Genomic DNA, 23,065 nt, shown 5'->3' on the forward strand with positions numbered 1-23,065 from the left:
GTATTGCTATGGATTTTATCTTTGGATTAAGAAATGGAAATGATGGTATATGGACCTTTTCCAGATTACCAAGAAGATCAACCATGTATGTTATCGGTTGGACTATCCAAATCATTGGAGGATACATAAATCCTTCCATGTCAGTTTATTGAGACCATATACGGGCCCTTCCCCAAAGGAGCCTGTATTGGAGCATACACCAGAGGTGAAAAAGCCAGAAGAGATTTCGCAATCAAAACAGACTATGTTTCATTCTGTGAGAAAAAAGAGGAAAGACAGTGGTCAGAAAGTACCTCTTCAAATTCGAGAATTATTCGCCATTGGATGCGAAATGGATGTAAGAGGAGTACTTCAAGGACTATCCAGATATACTTCAAGCTTATGCGGAACCGGTTGGTCTAGATATATTTGAAGTACAGCCATAGATGTCTTGCGAACAAGACAGATTCAAGAGGGAGGAATTGTACCTCTACCCTCTTCATTGTATATATATTGGAATGAAATTGATCATTATTTTGCTTATATAATGGTTACTTGGACATGCTCTAGATTGGGTGGCAACGATACCAGATAGCCCAAGGAGCAAGATTTGTATTTGGGTGGCAATGATGCCAGATGACCCATTAAACAGCCTTTGTGCCAGATATCTTGAATTTCATAGTTAAGCGGTCATTGCGACCAAATAGCCCAGATGACTGTATTGGATTTCATAGTCGAGCGGTCAATACGACCAAATAGCCCAGATGACTATCTTGAATTTCATAGTCAAGCGGTCATTGCGACCAAATAGCCCAGATGACTGTATTGGATTTCATAGTCGAGCGGTCAATATGACCAGATGGCCCAGATGACTATTGATGAACTCTCGGGCGGTCCTTGTCATAGCCCTGTGTTTTTCCTCTTGACATTACGCAAGTGTGCACGGGAACATGGTGGACAGTGTGAATGGCATCAGTTTGGGGCAATAGCTTCATGGACAGATTGGTACAGTTTTTGGGGTCAAAGGTGACTCTAGGAATTTTTAAGGTTTCTTTTCATTACCCCATCTGGGGGGAGGGGACAAAAGGTTTAAAACCTTTAAAAATAAAAGAACAACTTTTTTTTGTGGATCGTGGCCCTTTTGGGAGGGGTCACGTTATTTTTGGACGGGGGCTTCTTTTGGGAGAGGTCGGTTGCACGGTGAGGACTCTCTCATGCTTTTGAAAGAGCTGGCAGACTGTTTTGAAGGCGGCACACAGGGCGCTCCTCTCTATCTCGCCTGGAAAGAGCTGGCTGGCGGGCAGGGGGGCAGCGTTGGACTGAACTGCCTTCACTCTCTTTTGCTAAGAGTCAGGCTGCAGCACTAGCACATTTCTCTGGCTGGTGAAACAGGTGGGCTGGACAGCGTGGGTCTCTTTCTCTCTCTTTGGTGAAAAACAGGCAGGTCTGCAAAGAGGCTTGGTTGGGCAGATGCAGCCAGGAGGATACTTTTTCTCTCCTCTTCTTGCTGGCTCACGGTTGTCTCAGAGGTTCTCCTCTGGCCCTTTGTGAGAGGAAGGGTTTGGCGGCTTGGAGGGCAAGAACAGGGAAAGCTTCGGGGCTGTTTTGGACAAGCTTGTGGGCTGTTTTTAATGGCTGCGTTTACAGCTGTATGTATGGATACTTGGCTGCGTGTACTGTGTGGGTTTGTGAACTCGAGGCTGTTTGGCACTCCTTATCTTGAGATTCAAGGGACCTGGTCAGAACGCTGCGTTCATGTATTTTCAGTTTGTGACAGCCTATGCAATTCAGCGAGGGCTCTTTGAGGCTGTGGAAAAAGTATATAGTTTGCTGTGGAAAACAGCCTTGGTTTTGGCACTGTTTGTAGACGGTGCTGTGTATGTTTGCACGTGGGAACAAGACATGGGTTTCATGCTGAGATTGACCAAAGGTTTCATGTGAAACAAATCACTGGATGTATGCTGAAACAGGTCTTTGTTTCCATGTGGAATTGGGTTGTTGGTTTCTCGTGGGAAACATGTTACATGCAAGCTGTGATGGATGCAGAGAAGGCACAGGCTTGGGTACAGCCCTACTGCTGATGGGACAAGGGTCTAGGGTTCCATGTTTGAGATGGAAAGCATCCTTGGAATGCAGGAAGGTTGTACAAGTGTGTCTTCAGTGTGCTATGCTGTGTTGTAACGAGAGTTTTGCTTTGGAAACAGCTTGGAGTCTTTTGCGTGTGGATAGGAGCACTGATGGATCAGGGTGTATTTTGCTCATAGGGTGAGAGACTATGAGTAGTGGAAGTCACCCAGATCAATGGAGAAAGCTTCTATATGCAGGACTCATTGTATGAGAGTCTCTTGATTTTGTATGGCTGAGTTGTATGGCTGGGGGTGGAGATGAAGGCATTCCTCTCTCTCAGTTTGATTGTGCTCTAAGGCTGTGTTGTACATTTTCAAAGCTCTTATATGAATTAAAGAAATGCATTTTGGGGCCAATCGGTGTTCATGTACTGTTTGCGCGAGCACTCTTGCTCCCCCTGTTTATTTTCCTTTTCTAGGTCTTCAAAGGTGTTGAAGCGTTTTGTGTGCGAGTGTTTGTTTTGCACCGCCCTTTGGTTTTGTCTGAAGACCAAGGCCAGTTTACAGTCCTAGTGACCAAATGGCCTTGAGGATTGACTGAGCAATTTGCTTCGGGAGCCAGATACCTCGGCACCGGTTTTCGATGAAACCACACAGGACAATCCATGAACAAGAGGATCTTTACTTGTGCACTACATACTGATGTATGTTTGAATTTCTTTGACTTTGTGTGATGTTTTTGATGTGTGGACAATGCTTGGATTTCGGCATGTGCGATAGTCCATTGGGCTCCAGACTAACTGGCCAGTACCTAGAATACCTAGTAGACGTGAATAATGCATACCTGTTTGTTGACTAGTGTCTGTCTAGTTTTTGCAAGAGATAAGTATGCATTTATTTTATCTAACAGATGTGACAAAGCCATTGGTCAAAGATAAGGCATAGAGATGTTGCCAGATGAGTAGATGACACCACCATAGTTACCAGGGGACGGGGACGGGGACGGGGACGGGGACGGCTAAAGGTAGGGAACGGAGACGGGGGGTGGGGACGGCACTCAAAATTGTTAATTTTAGAGGAGTAAAGAATCAAGATTAATTAATCAATAACAACAAGCTTTCTAACTCCAAAAGTTATGAATCATGATACACATTACATTTAAAATTAAATTACGCTACGAGGTGCAAGAGTCAAGAGTCAAGACTTGCAAAGTCGGAAAAGAAAGATTTTAAAGTTGATAACATTAAATAGATATACTCAAAGGCGGCTTGTGTGAAGCCTCGAGTAGTGCCATGAGGAGGACGTGATAGAGGGGTAGATGAAGATGCACCACCACCCAATGTAGAACCTGATGTTTGGGTTGGAGTGACATAAGTGTTGGGATCCACTCCACGCACCCTTCGGCTTGCACTCAAAGCTTGATGGGCGGCAAGCTTTGCAAGAAGCTCCTTGCTTATCTCCGGTGTGACCCGCTCACAAAATTTCACCTCATGACCGGGCTCATGCAACAAATGGGCCCTCACCCTATTGGCCCCACCCACACGCTTATATGGGCAAAGCTTGCATGTCCATGGACGTGCACCCCCCGCATGAGTAGGAGGCTCGAAGTTGACCTCATCCCACCATGACCACCCATCCGTTCTACTCCTACCGCCCGCACGAGAAGAGGATGCCATGAATAGTTAGTAACTTAGTAGTAGTCTAGTAGAAGAGGGTGGAGAGAGCTTAGAGCTAAGAGGGTAGAGTAGGAGAAGAAGTAGAGAGATGTCTAGTAGGAGAGGGTGGAGAGGAAGGTGGTGGAGTAGGAGAGGGTGGAGAGGAAGGTGGTGGAGTAGGAGAGGGAGATAGTGGAGAGGAAAGCTTGAGTAGGAGAGGGAGATGGTGGAGATGAACTCAAGTCTGGGAAGTTGGAAGGCTTGAGTAGAAGAGAAGTAGCTTGCAGCCCATTATATAGCATATGGCAGCTCTCTCTCTCTCTCTCTCTCGCTCTCAAACTCTCAAACGGCCAGGCGCCAACGGCTAGTAGGCTAGTAGCCGTTACCTGAAAAAAAAAACGGCTGGAATTTATAGCCGTTGCAGAATTTGTAGCCGTTGCAGACGTCCCCCCGTCCCCCCGGGCGGGGACGCCCGTCCCCCGGTCACGTCCCGTCCGTTCCGTCCCCTGGTCCGTCCCGCCGCCGTTACGCAAATGCCGTTAGTCGGGACGGCGTTCCCACGTCCCACGTGGGCGTCCCGCCGTCCCCCTGCCACTATGGACACCACAGATATGGGGAAAGACCAGATGCACAAGCTCACCAGATAGGGCTAGTACTTGGAACATATGGATGTACTTAAAACATATGGATGTACTTGGAACATATGAATACGCTTGGTACACTTGCATTCTGCAGTTGAGGACAACTGCGATATAAGAGGGAGGGAATGTAACTATTTGGCCTTCCTAACACTCTTTTCACATGATGGACCCATGCCCGGACACAAGACTAGTAGAAGAAGGCATGGGGACAGGGATCACAAGGTTTGCACATGAAAAAGCGCCAGTTTTGGTCAAAAAACAAAAAGTCAAACTAGGTTGACCGCGAGCCAGGAGCACCACTGGCAAGAGGAGACTGAGTTGGACCAAAAAGCAAAAAGCCACTTTTTCAAAAAGCAACTCTAGGGCCAAAAAGCAAGTCCCTAAAGCCAAAAAAGCAAAGCACAAGAACTTTGGGAAAAGCTGGCCATATTTGAATAAATATTTATTGAATAAAGTGAAAAAGAGGAAAGCAAAGTAAAAGCATAGCTGATAGCTTTTTGGTAGAAAGTAGGCACCCCTCTAGTATAAAACTAAGATGAGCCTCTCTCTTTGAATCATCATCAAGGTGTGAAGCTCATCATCATTGAGACGTCACAACCTTCATTAAAGCTTGAGCCTTGGAGTTCATCATCGAAAGGGCAGAGATCAACATCACCATCACCACCAAGCTTTGGAGTTTTCTGCCAGCCACCTGTGTACCGTGCAACCACTGTCTACACCAGCCTGTGCCACCTGAGCGCTGCCGCACTGTTGCTGTGCACCGTACCTGTGTGCCACATCTCCGCCTTATGTAATAGGAAATGGACATGCTCTAGTTTGGGTGGCAACAATGCCAGATAACCCAAGGAGCAAGATTTGTATTTGCGTGGCAACGATGCCAGGTGACCCATTGGACGGCCTTTTGTGCCAGATATCTTGGATTTCACAGTCGGGCGGTCATTGTGACCAAATGGCCCAAAGACTGTATTGGATTTCGCAGTCATGAGGTCATTGCGACCAAATGGCCCAAACGACTATATTGGATTTCATTGTCGAGCAATCAATATGACCAGATGGCCCAAATGACTATTGATGAACTCTTGGGCCGTCCTAGTGACCACATGGCCTTGAGGATAGTCTAAGCGGTTTCCCTCGGGAGCCAGATAGCTCAAGCCCTGATTTCCGATGAGACCAGATAGGACAATCCATGAACATGAGAATCATTACTTGTGCATTGCATACTGAGGTATGTTTGAATTTCTTTGACTTTGTGTGCTATTTTTGATGTGTGGACAATGCTTGGATTTATAGCATGTGATAGTCCACTAGGCTCCAGACTACCTGGCCAATATCTGGAGTACCTAGTAGACGCGAATCTCAGCCCTGGTTTCCGATGAGACCAAACAAGACAATCTATGAACAAGAGAATCATTACTTGTGCATTGCATATTGAGGTATGTTTGAATTTCTTTGACTTTGTGTGTTGTTTTTGATGTGTGGACGATGCTTGGATTTATAGCATGTGATAGTCCACTAGGCTCTAGACTACCTAGCCAGTACCTGGAGTACCTAGTAGACACGAATGATGCATACCTGTTTGTTGACTAGCTTCTATCTAGTTTTTGTATAAGGTAAGTATGCATTAATTTTATCTAACACGTCTTAGGCCCTAAAGACATACCATCAAGAACAAAGCCATTGGTTAAAGGTAAGGCATAGAGATGTTGCCAAATGAGCAAATTGCACCACAGATATGGGGAAAGACCAGATGCACAAGATCACTAGATGGGACTAGTACCTCCAACATATGCAACACTTGTATCCCACACTTGAGGACAACTGCGATATAAGAGGGAGGGAATGTAACTATTTGGCCCTCCTAGCTCTTTCCACATGATGAAACACATGCCCGGACACTAGACAGGTTGATGAAAGCATGGGAACAGGGACTATTATGTTGCCACAAGGAAAAGCACCAGTTTTGGTCAAAAAGCAAGGAAAAGCAAAAAAAAAAAAAAGTCAAACTAAGTTGACCACAAGCTAAGGGCAACATTGGAAAGAGGAGACTGAGTCGGATCAAATATCTAAAAGCCGCTTTTCCAAAAAGCAGCTCTAGGGCCAAAAAGCAAGGCCTTGAAGCTAGAAAAGAAAAATTCAAGAACTTTGACAAAAGGTGAGTAATATTTTATTATTGTTAAAAGACTAAAGCAAAAAAAGAAAGCAAAGCAAAAAGCATTTCTTTTGGCAAAAAGCAAAGAAGCTTGAGCACCTCTTGTTGAGCATCAAGTGTGTGGAGGCTTTCTTGAGCAAGGAAACCCTCGCCATCAACCTCATCTTCATTACCCTCTCTTTCTGCCACTTTGTGGGGCTTCGCATCCATAGTCACCGACCCGCTCCAAATCAGTCGGCTGCGCCCACTGGTCAGCCCCTCGCCGCCGATTGACGCCACTGGAGGTCATCCCCGTGGTGTGCTCGGCATTAGAGATCTTGTGCCTCGACATCGACTCCGACCCATATTTTTACATCGACATATTTGTTTGATTTTGTATTCACTGATTGTATTAGTCCCGGCTTGGAAAGCCCGTGAATTGTTCTTGAATAAATTCCGGAAAGGGGGCGGGGCCTGTTCCCCGCTCAGTGTGGTGTACTATGCAAGTTCCCTAATCCCTTCTCTCTTTTCCCCCTCTCTTTATATCTTTATCTCTTGGATACGTGGTTGAATTTGCCATGGCACGCCCCACTGGGCTTACACTCAAGCATGTTGAAGTCATCACCCATGCACCAAGAATCTGCCATTGAGAGTCCTTGTCACACTTGAGGCAAAGACGTTGAGCAGCCCGAGTCCAGTCTCTCCAATGCATAGGATCAGCCACTGGGCGTGATCGGGGATGATCATGCGTGACTCTTCCACCAAGGGGGTGAGTAGAGCAAAGGTTCTTCCACCAAATTTTCGCAGACCCTTGCAGCTTTAATTGGGCTAAGGAAGCTTGGCTCTGCCCACTAAAATCGAGCTATATCAAAATGATCGTCCATAGCCTCGGCCAAGCGTCGACTCTCACATAAATTTTCTCCTTCACCTTTGAAGGGCGGATCCAGGTTGATCTCGTGGGAGGGCCGATTCATGGTTTCCTGAGCCAATTTTCAAAAGAAAGTTCTTGAATAATCAACTAAGCAGGAAGACACTTTACTTAAAAGAAGGAACAAGAAAAACTTTTCATTTCTTTCAATTTAAAATTAGAATGGCTTCCTAGCTGGGGTCAGGAGCTTTACACGAGGGAGATAAAGCCATAGAAGCGCTTCACTCTGTTCGAGCGGCCAATCGGACCTTTAATCTTCAAACAATGGACAATATAATTATCTATGAGTCCTAACTTTTCCTTGGCCATAGCCAAAACAAAGTTTTCTTTTGCAAGAAGGGTGCAGTCTATACATGCAACACGTATTTGGACTTCTGGTACTCGGCCTTCCAGAGTCGCACTTTCACATAGTGGGACGGATCATGAGGTAGCCGGCTCGTCTTACTATCTAAACGTCCACCACATAAAGACCTCACTATCATAATCTGGGAAAATCACCTTCTCTAGCCACCTTGCAAGCTTTCTCTTTTCTTCATCATCATGGTGAGAGAGGTGATCATATGCAATAGCTAGTACTTCTTCATGGGAAGAGGTCGGTACAGGATAGGAACAACTAGCCATCTACAAAAATTAAAAATCTACTTTAACTTAAGGACAGATAAAAACTCTTCAAAAGAAACTTTTTATTCATTATTCTATGTCCCATAGAAGGGAGATTCACATCCTAGTCTATTTATGCATTTTTTGGCACATAAGAACGACGACAAGTACAAGCCAAATAGTGCCCAGGAACTACAATCTTACTACGGGGCACATAGATAGAAAGGTAATCGTACTTCTTTAGTCAGGGATGTGACGGATCAAGGGTCCATACAAAATGTAATACTTAACCACCCCTAACTTCTCTAGGATCATGGCGAGTCCAAGATTATCCTTGGTCCGCTTATTTGCATAAGAGTTCACTTGCAAAGATATGAATTTTGTCGATGGTCCACCATTTAAACTTCTGGTCTTTGAGAGTGGGGAAGAAAAGTTCTTAAAAATAACGAGCCCACTTGGCTCACTCTTGTTTATAGGAGGCAAAATGTTGGAATGCAAATGTCAACATGTCCTCTTCCATGATGAGATTGGGGACTACGGATAAGCTAGGCTGCTGCATTTTGGCTTGTTTCTCAGCCATCTGGCAAGGGACAAGAGATTCTCATAAGCAACATGTACGTTTTTACCCCAAAAAAACCCTGCTCTTATACCAAATGTAAGACCCCTATCCCCATATCTATCCTATGGGAATAGAGATGCTTACCTGGTAGTTTCCTAGTATTGACCCAGAATTCCGGCCTACCAGTGGCTCCCCGAGGCTCTACTGGCTAGGGACAGACGTCCAAGAAATGCTAATAAACTACCCTAAATTCCTAGAATGATACTAACCAAAGTCCCCGTTAAGGATCTAAGGTAAAGTTCCCTAGATCGAACAGTTATAATTTTCTGCTTTACAGTTAATGTTCTATTCCTAAGTCTGGGAATTACAGTTATAATTTTCTGCTTTACAATTAATGTTCTCTTCCTAAGTCTGGGATTTATAATCCTTAGGCTGAAAATAGCTTAAACATAGCATAGATCTTTAAGTTGATCGATCTCATATGTTTTGGATTCTCGTGTCCAGAAAAGTAAAATGTTAGCTTACCATGATGAGGCATGTTGCCATAAGAGAGACGAATGTAACGTAGTTTTTCCTTCCAACACAATTATTCAGCCACTGCATACAAAGTTTGCTTTTTTTACCCATGGACGCATAAACTGTACATGAAATGGACACACAAATTGTACATGAAATGCAGATTTAAGATGGAACAAAAGCCAAATATGCAGTGCATGTCTGGCCAGGCACATACCCGACAATGGTGGTCAAATCCATCGACACACTTATCGCAGCTTCGACAATGCTTACTAAATTTGCGTACCTGTACTGCCAATCCAAACAACCTTAGAAGAAGTTGGTACAATCCCTTTTCATGTAACCTAGAAAGCAATCCTCAGGCCAACCATCAACTTTTTTAAATAAAAACTAGAAGTCTCACCTCCACATTGCACAGAGTACAAAACAGCACGTCTTCATCTGTAGCCGGCTGCTGCTCCATACCATCCTTCCTACAGTTGTCACCCTTCAAAAGCCACCCTAGCATGCACCCTAGACACAAAGATGATATTTCAGCACAGTCCCATCTACTCCCTATGCCGCCATCAAAAGCTTGGTTTGGATGTTTATCAAAATGTGCTACAGAAGAGCTCCTTCCAGAGGTTGACACTTGCAGAGAGTGCCCAGCCCCAACATGCCCAGAAGTAAAAACTAAAGAAGACTCTCCCAGGGGACCTTTCTCTTCCTTGGGCACAAATTTCCAACTAGAATTAAGTATTCCCGGATCCGCTGGATCGATAGCTGTGCACCTGACATACAGGAGGAAAACTGCAAGTGCCTGCAATACAAAGACTTAGTAAGTGATACAGGGTTCCTATATCCAAGATCGATTCCAGCTGAGAAGTACTCAAGAAAAGAGGAACATACCACAAAAGAATAGACTGCAATTGCTGCATATTCCAGAGCTGTATTCCCCAAAAAGGGAGCAAGAAAGACATAGAAAGCAGTTGACAGGAGAAAGAATACTGTGATTGCCACAACCTGAAAGAAGATGGCTACGCTGATTAACCTTTCTACATGATAGTGCTTCATATTCTTTAAAGACAACACTCCCACCATGCATGAGGTGCAGCACAAAATATGCATCATGTCATACGTGCCCAAGAAAGAGCAAAGAAAACAGCAATCAACCTTTTATTGGCAAAAGTTTGAAAGCTGGAAAACCCCATCAACACACCAGCTAGCTACCAACTCACTCATGACTGACTTGCTGCACAAAGCTATCCCTTTACACTTGAATTTTTCAGTACAAGAAGCAAAAAACAAGCCAAAGGCAAACCAAACTGGGCTTGTGGATACCTCTTTCAAACCAGCGCACCCTTCTGTACAGCCCCTAGCACCCATGCGCAGCAGTTCCAACTCATACAGCTCTTGTATGGCTGTGTACAGCAATCCCTATAGGTTGCGCCTGTTCCCTTCACACACAAGCACGCCCCGCACCCCCCCTTCTTCTTCCCTTCCCCTTCCCTCTGTACGGCCTATAGCCCAGTACGGCAAGTAGGACGGCTAGACTGTACAAGCAGTAGGTATCTAGGCCCTTCAAGGGCTTCATGAAAGAGCATAGAAATCAGTGCATCTAAAAACACACACAAAAGCATCCATAGCATACATCTATCTCTTTTTCTCCTCATCCCTCCCCTAATCCGTACATACAGAATTCAACATAAACTTGTGTCTTTCTCAAACACATGCTTCACCGAACTCTCTTCTCCCTTCCTCTACACTCATGCCTGCTCTTCTCCTCAAGCAACTTGCATAAAACAAAAAGCAAGTACAAATACCTCCAAATCGGAGTATGAATCAAACCCCTAGCAACAGAATCATAAAGGATTACCTGGTTCCTGCGAAACCCTAAAAAGCACAATTCGTTTTGCTTACAAAAAACTTCGCCCACGCGTCAACGTTGTCCTCTTTTAGGCATGCACTTCCCAGAAGCAAGGTGAGTTGGTATTGATTACGTGGCTCATTTTTAGAAGTTGTTACTCATGCTCCCCAAGAAGTTGGAGTAAGTGAAGTGGTTTTTGGACAGCTTGAAACCATCCTTGCACACGAACGTTTATGCACATCTTCCCCGTGAACTTGCGGACACGGTTTGTGTTGCTACAACCCTTGAGACAAATATAAATTTCCCAAGCATGGGAGCAGTTGGCTCAGAAGAAGCACAAAGACAAGGGTGGGTCGATTCAAGACAAGGATGGTAAATACAAGCAAGAAGAGGATCCTCAGTGCCTTGCCTCACCCCTAAGAACATCAAGCCAAGCAGACTACAAGCAGTGTTCCAATTGTGACTCCATTGAGCATTTTGGGAGGAACTGTTCGAAGAACATGAAGAAGCAGAATGGTAAGAGCAAGGAAAAGTGCAAGAATAAAACCAATTCGTCCACTGCATCAGTCTCAATGACACCGACAATGCACCCCCCCCCCCCCCTCCCTTCTTTCCCACTCCCACTATAGTACCATATCTGCTCTTCATTTGACCTGGTCTAGACAGATCTCCATCATGCCCGGTGGCTGTGTGCCGAAAAACAGTCCATGGACATCTGGTGTGTCAATCTTTTTGATGGAGGCGCTTCTAAAGACATCATCACGAACAATTCGGTTGAATGGCTAAAATTGCCTATGGTAGTGGATACCAGTGGTGTGGTCTTGGTCACTAGCAAGGACAATGTAAAATGCTTACTTAAGAGGAAGCATGATTGATGAAGATTAACACTAAACAACAAAGATTACCACTAATCACATGTGCAATGATGACACAGAGAGAATTGGAAAGAAAAAAAGATATATTAAGCGTCTACTAAAGACCCAATGGGCCTATACCAAAGTGATACAATAATGAGCATGGCATGTCTCATCATGAACAAAAAATAAAATAGAACAAAATAAAACTATCTCACTGAAGTGAACAAAAATGCCCATGGAAATCTCATCATGGAATACAAGGAACATGAAACATGAAACATGAGAGGAGCATCAGCCCCCAATAGATGGTATACCACTCTCCAATATATGAAGCATGGGGCTGATAATATGGTCGAAAGGTCTCCCCCGCTATGTCACATAGAAAGGCAGCCCGATGGCGGTGGAGCATGTCCTAGATCTCGAGCTAATGAGTGGTGGTCCGGAGGTAACTTTTCTCGGGTAAGGTGGGTTCACGATAGCCCGAGGTGAGTCCATGGGATCCACTGTGTGGGTGTCCTCCTCCTCGGTCCGAAAGAAGCTGGTGATGGTTGGCTGGCGAGGGAGGGGATGGGGTGGTTGGGGCCTAACCTCTCTCAAGAATGTGTCCGTGTGTCTGCGGAGCTCGAGCAGGAAGAGCTGAAACCGGCCTTCAATAATCTGACGGGCGGTGAAACACACACTCGCACACAAAACACTTCAACACCCATGGGGACCTGGAAAAGGAAACAAACAGGGGGAGCTAGAGTGCTCCTGCAAATAGTACACGGACACCGATTGGCCCCAAAATGCAGTGGCGCCCCTTGCAGTATTTCTTTACTTGATCAAAATTTGAGTACAAAGTACAACTTGTAGAATCCTCTACCAATAGGATCCCTTATAGTTTCACCCACGCAGATGTCTGCTGGAGCAAAACGCTGATGTAAGCTGATGTATAAACGCTGATGTATGCTCTGATGTAGGCGCTGACATGTGCTGAAGTAAAACGCAGAGGTGGAGCAGAAGAAGCCCTGATGTAAGCGCCAAGAAACAGCCTGATGTAAGGCTAATGTAAGCCCTGCAAAAGGCGGCCTGGACTAGCCGAGGATATAAAACCGGTCTATGGACACATAAAGCGGTAATTCATTCACAAATAACCTGGACTTACTCAGACACACAATCATAGAATCCTCGCTCCCTCGCTCAACAACACATTGGCCCCGAAGTCCGGCGCCCCTTGCGGTATTTCTTTATTGTTAAAAGGTTGGAAATTACAAAGCACAAGTGCAACAAAGCACTCTACTTGCATCAGCTGAGTTTTACAAATTCTGGGAGAAATTTGCCAGCATCACTGCACTAAAACTGTTCCATAACATCTCAGAATGAGTCCCAACTGACAGGCTCACTTCCAGAGGCATCAAACTACCCAATGGAGTCAAAAACATCACAATTCAGCTTGCTGTAATTTTCTGCACAGACCTGTTTTCAGCTCTGTTTTCAGCCCAAATTCACCCTTGTACTGTCCTGGAGGACTTTAGCAAAGTCCTACTGCATTCTGGCATCAACCGGGCAACATAACAACCCAAAAACAGCACCTAAACAGTGCTGAAACAGCGTTGTATTGAAGAGGTTATTACCCTCTTCCGTCCCTGCTTTGGTGTAGGAACTAACTACACCGGTTCCTGTTCAAGGAGGCAACTAGCCTCTGCATATAAGCATGAAATTCACACAACTGTAGAGAGAGAGAGAGAGAAATGAAATGAAATGAAATGTTATATTAACGTCTTCAAAAGGCCATAATGACCTATGAGACCAAAAGTTACATCATGGTGGATCTGATACAATGTCTGGATAAAAAAACCCAGAAAATGAAAAATAAAGATGATACTACTGGCACCTAGAAAATGAAACTGGAACTGGAAGGTACACTATGGAGGTACCTCCATCTCATAATATGTGCCGCATCGGACACTGGCGGATCTCCTCAATATCCTCTGTGGTCAGCACCCTGACTGGGTGTCTCGCATGCCTCGCAAGAATAATCCGAATCTGCCGCTGCAACCTCCGTCTATGCTGGGATGCCCTCCTCCGTGGTCGTGGGCGTCTGGACCACCCAAGCTCAATCGCACGATCAATCAGTGTACCCCTGGTGTGGGCGGTATCCATGTCCTGCTGCTGCTGTGGTCCATCTGGCGCAGTGATGGCCGGACTAAAGAAGTCTGTAATGTGCCTCTGAGTCTGGCTCTCTGTTCGCCTAAGCAGGCTATCTCTATGTCTCCGCAGCTCAAGCAAGAACAATCCCAAACACCTCTGGTCCTGGTACCCCATGACTCTGGAAAGTGGTCCAAAACCCTCTCTGAATAAACAGTGGAAACGACCACGTATCTCATAGTATGCAGTACAATGGCATATATAATGCAGCTCTGTCTCTGGCTCCCCATGGCATACTCGGCATATCCTGGCCTCAGCTGGTATACCTCTATATCGGCCAATCTCAATCTCAAGCTGGTGTGAGGATGTGCGAATCTGACCAATAGCACATCGTACTGCATGAGACAAGTGTACATCCATGTAACTGGGTCTGATCACAAAACCATCTGCTGTGAGCTGAAGAAAATGTTCTCTGTAGAAAGCCATCTTCGTAAATGTGGGAGCTGATCGCCTAACCCACTGTGGCGTGGTGTTAAACACCATAACCTTGGTTTTGCCAAGGTTGACAGACAATCCACTATCATGTGCAAACTCATGTAAAGCATCCAGATGACGCTGCATACCCTCAGGAGAGTCAGAGATCAACACAATATCATCAGCATATAACAATAGTGGGATCCATGTACCTGCTAGCTGGGCTCCTCTGTCCCCCAATCTCTCAATGTAGTCAGAAGCCTCATCCACATACATACCAAACAGTGAAGGAGATAACGGGCAACCTTGCTTCACTCCTATAGTGGAGTGAACCAAAGTAGAGACCCCCTCTGGGGTGCGTACCTGTCCTGCAACTGATCTGTATAAAGCCATAATTCCCCATATGAGCTCTGTGGGTACCCCCATCTCCTGTAATCGCCTCATCAATCTGGCTCTGGGCACTGTATCAAATGCTTTGCGGAAGTCCACAAAGCTACAATAAATCCGTCGCCCATGCGACCTGCCCTCCTCAATAATGGCCCGGAGAGTCAAGATGTGGTCAAGAGTAGAGAAACCTCTCCTGAACCCTGCCTGTCCCTCTGCTCGAATGCCAGCTCTCTCTGCCCATCTACTCAACTGCTGCTCAAGAATGGATGCATACAATCGTGCTAGTGTGTGACCAATCATAATAGTGCGATAATTCCCTGGCTGCATAGGGTCCCCTGACTTGAAGATAGGCACGATGGTGGACCTACTCCAAGTCTCGGGTAAGCCTTCGCACATAGCACGATTGAACATCACTGCTAGAAGCTCTGCCAGCATGTCTCTCGCATGAATAAAGTGCTCAGCAACCAATCCATCGTGATCATATGCTCTCCCAGTCTTCATCCTATCAATGGCCTTCCTTACCATCTCTGCGGTAAAGAAAGTACATGTCTGTGGGCATGGTGCTGGCGGGTCAGGAAAAGGTGTCTGTCCAGGAACTGTATATAGAGATGCTGCATAACTACCCCAGACCTCTGTAGAAGTGATGGCCAAAGCAGGGGAGGACTCATGAAACAGACGCCAAGCCTCCCTCGAATCCTGGCTCAAGAACAGCTGGTATAATTCCTGCTCTAGCTGAGCAAGGAAGGCCCGCTTCTTCCTTCGCACAAGGCGTCGGAAGGCAATACGTGACTGTCGGTAAGTAGTGACTCCCAAAACAACCTCCCGCTGCAGTCGGGCTCTGGTCTCTCTGCACTCCTCATCATACCAGCTGTTCTGGGGCATACATCTAGAATGCTGTCTCTGTCCAGGCTGAGTATGTGGATATGCCTCTCTCGCTGCATCATGTAAAGTCTCTGTCAGTATATGGGTCAACTCCTCCAAAGGTCTCCCTGGCTCCTCTGTGTACAGACGTCTATAAATCCCATCTGTGTAGACAGCATCAGTCTCTGAGGTAAAAGTATATCGAGTGTGATCTGCCCCTCGTATCCTCTGAGCTGTGGTAAAGTGAAAAGAGATAGTCAATGTCAACAATGCATGATCCACTACTACCCCAATGGGCCGAGATCCAACTGTGAAGTCCTCAATGCATGAAACAAAGCTGGGCATAGCCATAACATAATCCACTGTGCTAGCACCATGTCTATGTGGAAAGCAAGTAAATCCAGCTGCTGACGGAAACCTCTGCAAGCCATTAAGTATGGCCAACCCATGCGCAGTCCCCATATCTACCAAATATCTCCCATACTCTGTGCACTCCACATCCTGTGAGCTTCTGTCTAATCCCATATCCAGAGTGTCCAACTCTCTTAGCATCTCCTCCGAGGTATCATAAAAGGCTGTCTGGCGGTTGCCCGTCCGGGCATTAAAGTCCCCTAGCAGGATGATGTCTCCATCCCTAGAGAACTCCCATATGTCATCATCTAGCACAGAGAAAGGAGACTGCCCTCTAGGTGCTGCATATGTCGATGTACTAGGAGCAAAATAGCATATGGCAATATACAGGAATCTGCCTGTGTCGGCCCTCAGTCTCACCCACATATATCTGGCCTGATCATCTCTCCGAACTATGTGTATAAGCGGTTGCAGCTCCTCCCTGAAAAGAACTGCCACCCCTCCTGATCCTCTACTACTGTGTACCGATCTCGTCCCTACTCTGCAAGCTGTCTCCCATCTGTATCCTGTCACCTGTGGCATCATCTGACCAGGGGCCTGGTGAGTTTCCGAGTAGAAGACTATATCTCTATCTGTAAAGCTGTCCTCAAAGGCACCTACATCAAGTCTGAGGGATCCATTGCAGTTCCAGGCTGCCAGCTTTAATTTGGTCCCATAGGTCTCGCACCGTCATGTAGAGCGTCGCTCCACGATGACCACCCTCCCTTCTCTATAAAATGCTATCTTACCCTTTTCTCTTGCTGCTCTAATCTCTGGCATGACTTCCTTCATATGTGCAAGCTGTGAAAGAGTAAGATCATCACCAAGAAAAATGCCTGTATTCTTTAAAGTGGGTCGTCTTTTCAAGAACTCCTTCTTCGCCTCAATAGAAGGGAAGCGAAGTATGAGAGCTCTTTCCTTTGATGTTTCCCCGTTGCCTCCGCTTTTTTTGCCCACTCTCCAGGCTTTTGCGTGTGTCGGACTGTCAATCCCCATCAACACCATAAGCTCTTTCACCTCCTCTTCAACTTTATCCCCGTCTTTAAGGCCGGTAATCCTCACATGCAAAGCACGTGTACGTCTTCGTTGTTCCTCTTCCAAAGTCATATTAATGATTGTAGGTGTAGGGGTTGTTATCTCCTTACCTTTACCCTTCTTGGCGACCTCTATCCACTTCTCCGCTTCATCCATCTTCTTTTGCGTCTTGGTGATGACTTCCACCCATGAGGAAGTCTTTGCTTCCTGTTGCTTCTCTTCTTCCTTAATTGCCAGAGAGAGAGAGAGACTGTGGGGAGCAAGCTCAACCCTCAATACATGAGTTGCAGGGCAAGGGAGTGCACCGCAATAGCTCTTAACCTGCAAAAACAACCCACCATAATGGCTGCAAATGAGCCTCATTCAGCCCAAAATCCCACGCTTCCCTCTTCCCAGTGTGGAAAATGCACATAAATTTGACACTTGGCACATTTTTAAGCCTTTTCCACATGCAATCTTCCAAGCTAAAAATCTCCTGACTGATTCACATTCTCACAACAGTCCTTTGCCAGCTTTTGGTCCCCTTGACATTCCGCACAAACTGACGCGAACACTTTTCAATTCCGACACTGCCCAAAATAGCGGTTCCCTAGATTTTAGGGATGATGTCATCTACATTCCTTCTGGTCTCCTGACTATCTTTGACCACTATGGTCACTTCAAAATTTGCTTAAAATTCAAGATACATTCACATTTCGGTGGCGGCCACTTACTAGTGTAAACTGGCCTATACCCTCATTCAGTGGCCATGTCCTGGACACTGTCATTCATCTTTCAGTGCAGTTCTCAGGCTTAGCCAACCACTGGTCCAAAGTCCCACTGGCTGACCCATTCTGACATTGCAATGGCCCAAGCCCTTTCAAGAGATCCCGGGGGAAAACAACAGCAACCGAAGAGAAAGAAAAGAAAAATATATATATTTATAAAGAAATGTAAATAAAGAAAACAACTGCAAAAAGTTTCACCTTCTGGTGACATACCCCCCTCTTGAAAGAAGCAAGCGACCTCGATTGCAAGTCCACATGCAAACAGATGACACAGGACGATCACAAGATTCCCCAGGTGATTAGTGTCATCGCATGTATCTGCTGCGAACAGATGACACGAGGCGATGATAGGAATTCCCCACTACCATTTGTGTCATCGCAGATTTAAGCCTTTCAAATACATGTTTCCGGATGCAACACAGGGCGATAGCACGTGTCCCCGCACTATTAGTGTCACAACACGTATAATCATTCATTGAAGTGTAACAGATACAACTTCAAAGCACTGAAAGTTCATTCATTGATTAAGTCATTGACAACAAATGTCAAAACTGTACATTGCCAAACATATAATACAAATGTACAGGTCATTCAAAATTCAGGTTCAAAAAAACAAAAATAACTGGGACAGACTCTCCTTTCAGCTTCACATCCAAAACATGAGTCTTGTCCCTATGTACAATTGTGATTTTCCTGTTGAAAGCATCCATCACTGCATGTTTCCTATGACACCATGGAATTCCCAATAGGACATCACATCCTTCCAAGGGCATGATAAGAAACTCCTCTGTGTCGACATAACTCTGTATATGCATGCAAAGTTTGCCAAGTATAGGAGTGACAGGAACTGAATGCCCAGGGCATGCCAAATCAGCCTGTCCAACTCGTCCCATCTCTTCAGCACGAATTCCCAACTTGGCTACCAATGCCGGTGAAATAAAGTTGGCTCGAGCACCAGGGTCAAAGAAAATCAGCACTGTAGCATCTCTGATTTTACCCCATGCTCTGCACAATTCTGTCGCATCATCACATGGCTGGTCACCAACCATGTCAGGTATCAATCCTGCACTTGGCATTGTCTTCTTCTTGGGTGGCCCTTGTTTATCCTCCGCATCTTTTGCTGGCTGTTGTGGACATTTTGCAGCCATATGCCCTTTCTGTTCACAGATGAAACATTTCCCAGCTTGCATCAATGCCTTTCTCTCTTCAAATGACTTGCCATACAGTGGCCTCTTCTGTCCGTTGCCTTGAGGTTCCTTTTTCACTGTGCTCTTGAAACCACCTGAACCTCCCTGAAGCAGTGCATTAGCCATGTTTGCATTCTCAATTAGTTGAGTCATGTTGGAAACATTGGTCTTAATACAGTAATCCCTGATCTCTTTGGGCAAACCACAGCAATACTTCTCTATTTGCTCTGACAATGGCACTGTCCTCTAAGAAGTTACTGGCAAGAGTGCATCCCAAAACTTCTTATCGTACTCTTCTAGATTTGCACAATTAGCTGCATCCAGTTTGTGCCATGCTGTCATCACATCCACTTCAAAGGTGTTTGTCAGCCATGCAAAAGAGAACTGCTGCTTGAATTGGACCCATGTAGCAGGTGCTTGTCCTTGCATCAACAGTGAGGTCCACCACTGCAATGCATTACCTTTCAAGAAAGTAGCAGCCTTCCGCACCTTAGAAGACTCTGTAAAGTTACCCCCACTGTATGCTGCATCAAACTGCTGAATGAAAGTCAGCGCTTTCAATTTGTCCTGCATCCCACTGAAAGTCTCAAACTTTACTGCTTGACCTCCTTCTTTGTAATCCTTTTGCACCTTTTCTGGATCAATCCTTACTGCTCTTTGTCCACTAGGTTGAGAAAATTCAGCCACACTGACAGGTGCTGCGGGTCCCAATGCTGGACTAAAATAAGTTTAAAATCCGGGCTGCACACCTATATTGGCATAAAGAGGGTTCACAGCTTCCATAGGCATCATTCCTGGTGACCCTCTTGACATCAGTCCTGGCAAAACTGTGGGCGGCCTAGCCATGGCCTGGAAAACAGACCCACCACCAAAATAGCCGGGCTGGAAAGCAACGAATGGAGGAATGGTCGGCATGACCCTTTGCACATTACTTTCCTGGCCATTAAATGCATGTACCTGTGCCTGTGTAACATGCTGCACTGGATCAGCTGTCACTGCTGGTGTCTGCTCTACATGCTCTGGCATCCTTGGCATTTGTTCCTGTGCCCTCTCAACTGCATGCTGAGATGATTCAGCCTGGGAATCCCCTGTCCTTGACTGCAAATACCTCTTCATCCTGGGATTCTTCACCAACTGTTCAAAGGTACCAACCATGCTCAGGAGCTGCGCATGAAATAAATCCTCTTGTTCCTGTTCTTCCTCTAACAAGGCTGGCTGTACTACTGGCTCCATCCGAGCAGAGGCTGACACCTGGGCACCTGTCACCTCTATATGCTGTCTGCGAGTAGAAGAGGAACTCTCTTCGGCAGGGAGCTTGCCTTTCCCTTTGTCTGTCATACTGTCAACTGAAAGTTTAAGGAAACCTGTATCCAAAGAAAGAGACCGTACTCTTTCTCACCTGTAATCAGTTGTACCTCACTATGTGTGTCTCCTGTTCACCCAATCCAATCCGTGTCCGGGCTCTTGCAGAAAAGAGGACCCTACCCCGGCAATGGAACCATAAAACCGGTCTATGGACACATAAAGCGGTAATTCATTCACAAATAACCTGGACTTACTCAGACACACAATCACAGAATCCTCGCTCCCTCGCTCAACAACACATTGGCCCCAAAGTCCGGCGCCCCTTGCGGTATTTCTTTATTGTTAAAAGGTTGGAAATTACAAAGCACAAGTGCAACAAAGCACTCTACTTGCATCAGCTGAGTTTTACAAATTCTGGGAGAAATTTGCCAGCATCACTGCACTAAAACTGTTCCATAACATCTCAGAAAGAGTCCCAACTGACAGGCTCACTTCCATAGGCATCAGACTACCCAATGGAGTCTAAAACATCACAATTCAGCTTGCTGTAATTTTCTGCACAGACCTGTTTTCAGCTCTGTTTTCAGCCCAAATTCACCCTTGTACTGTCCTGGAGGACTTTAGCAAAGTCCTACTGCATTCTGGCATCAACCGGGCAACATAACAACCCAAAAACAGCACCTAAACAGTGCTGAAACAGCGTTGTATTGAAGAGGTTATTACCCTCTTCCATCCCTGCTTTGGTGTAGGAACTAACTACACCGGTTCCTGTTCAAGGAGGCAACTAGCCTCTGTATATAAGCATGAAATTCACACAACTGTACCTGATTTTATCTGATGAGAGCATTACCATAGTCTGCAAGAGAGAGAGAAATGAAATGAAATGAAATGAAATGTTATATTAACGTCTTCAAAAGGCCATAATGACCTATGAGACCAAAAGTTACATCATGGTGGATCTGATACAATGTCTGGATAAAAAAACCCAGAAAATGAAAAATAAAGATGATACTACTGGCACCTAGAAAATGAAACTGGAACTGGAAGGTACACTATGGAGGTACCTCCATCTCATAATATGTGCCGCATCGGACACTGGCGGATCTCCTCAATATCCTCTGTGGAAAGAGGATATTGAGAGAGAGAGAGAGAGAGAGACTGTGGGGAGCAAGCTCAACCCTCAATACATGAGTTGTAGGGCAAGGGAGTGCACCACAATAGCTCTTAACCTGCAAAAACAACCCACCATAATGGCTGCAAATGAGCCTCATTCAGCCCAAAATCCCACGCTTCCCTCTTCCCAGTGTGGAAAATGCACATAAATTTGACACTTGGCACATTTTTAAGCCTTTTCCACATGCAATCTTCCAAGCTAAAAATCTCCTGACTGGTTCACATTCTCACAACAGTCCTTTGCCAGCTTTTGGTCCCCTTGACATTCCGCACAAACTGACGCGAACACTTTTCAATTCCGACACCGCCCAAAATAGCAGTTCCCTAGATTTTAGGGATGATATCATCTGCATTCCTTCTGGTCTCCTGACCATCTTTGACCACTATGGTCACTTCAAAATTTGCTTAGAATTCAAGATACATTCACATTTCGGTGGCGGCCACTTACTAGTGTAAACTGGCCTATACCCTCATTCAGTGGCCATGTCCTGGACACTGTCATTCATCTTTCAGTGCAGTTCTCAGGCTTAGCCAACCACTGGTCCAAAGTCCCACTGGCTGACCCATTCTGACAATGGCCCAAGCCCTTCCAAGAGATCCCGGGGAAAACAACAGCAACCAAAGAGAAAGAAAAGAAAAATATATATATTTATAAAGAAATGTAAATAAAGAAAACAACTGCAAAAAGTTTCACCTCTTGGTGACAGGAAAACGCAGATATGAGCCCCTGCTGTAGGCGGCCAGATGGTACCTTATATGGCGATGAAGTGGTACATGTGTGATGAGGTATAGGCAATGCTATATTATATAGTGAAGGGGGGTTGTTGGTCAGTCACCATAAAGGTGTAGGTCAGCAGCCAAGACAAAAAACCCCAAAAATATAAGATATAAAATATCCAGAAAGTCCCTTTTTAGGTCTGGAAAAAGTGTTGTTTCTTCACAGCTAGCTCACCTCCCAACCGTAGGTTCTATGCTTTGAACCACCCCCGAGCCCAGGGCTAAGGTCTGACTCCCACATATCCATGCCGGTCCTTCGGCATGCTTTTCTATGCTCCGCCGTACACATAGCCAGAGTCAGCCGAAGTCTTGGTTGAACTCTGACCGATAGTGGGGTTATGACAACAATAATCCATGTTTCACTTATATAGTGCCCACTATTGCTATAAATAACTAAACTATTATAAATAGCCACTACACATTTATTGATTAATAATAATCTTAGCCGCGCATATTAGCTTGCTTTCTCCTAATCCGAGGGCTCCCCTAACGTTGTCAGATTAGACCACTAATCCCAAGGATTAGCACTAGGTAGTGTGGTGTGTGGTGACTGTTACATGCAGTAGCTCTGGGAGTCTTTTCTTTCAGCCCTAAACACCAACTCGGAACATGCTGATGCAAAACGCAAGCAAAAGAGAGAGAAAGATAGAGAGAGATAGCTGAGCATTCAGTATATTACATAGTACAAAAAGGTACATCAGTCTTGCAGCCCTCTGCCTTCCATGAAAAGGTGTAAACCTAATCTACAAGCCTAACCTAGTTACTCAGCCCCTTGAAGGACTAAATGACCAAATCGATGAGCAAGTC

General features: G+C 45.5%; 1 protein-coding gene across 1 annotated transcript in view; it reads right to left on the bottom strand.

The window, feature by feature from the left end:
• The window catches only part of LOC147626771 (protein S-acyltransferase 21-like), a 40,395-nt gene that overhangs the window by 11,745 nt on the left and 5,585 nt on the right, over positions 1-23,065 (bottom strand). The window contains exons 3-6 of the mRNA XM_086815323.1: positions 9,961-10,074; positions 9,476-9,871; positions 9,290-9,358; positions 9,082-9,153 (exon numbers count right to left, since the gene is read on the bottom strand). Coding sequence (XP_086671449.1) covers positions 9,082-9,153; positions 9,290-9,358; positions 9,476-9,871; positions 9,961-10,074 — 651 coding nt within the window. The remainder of the gene's footprint in view (positions 1-9,081; positions 9,154-9,289; positions 9,359-9,475; positions 9,872-9,960; positions 10,075-23,065) is intronic.

Source organism: Cibotium barometz, chromosome 21, assembly GCF_041138505.1.
Source record: "Cibotium barometz isolate CiBa-2024 chromosome 21, ASM4113850v1, whole genome shotgun sequence".
Classification (NCBI taxonomy): domain Eukaryota; kingdom Viridiplantae; phylum Streptophyta; class Polypodiopsida; order Cyatheales; family Cibotiaceae; genus Cibotium; species Cibotium barometz.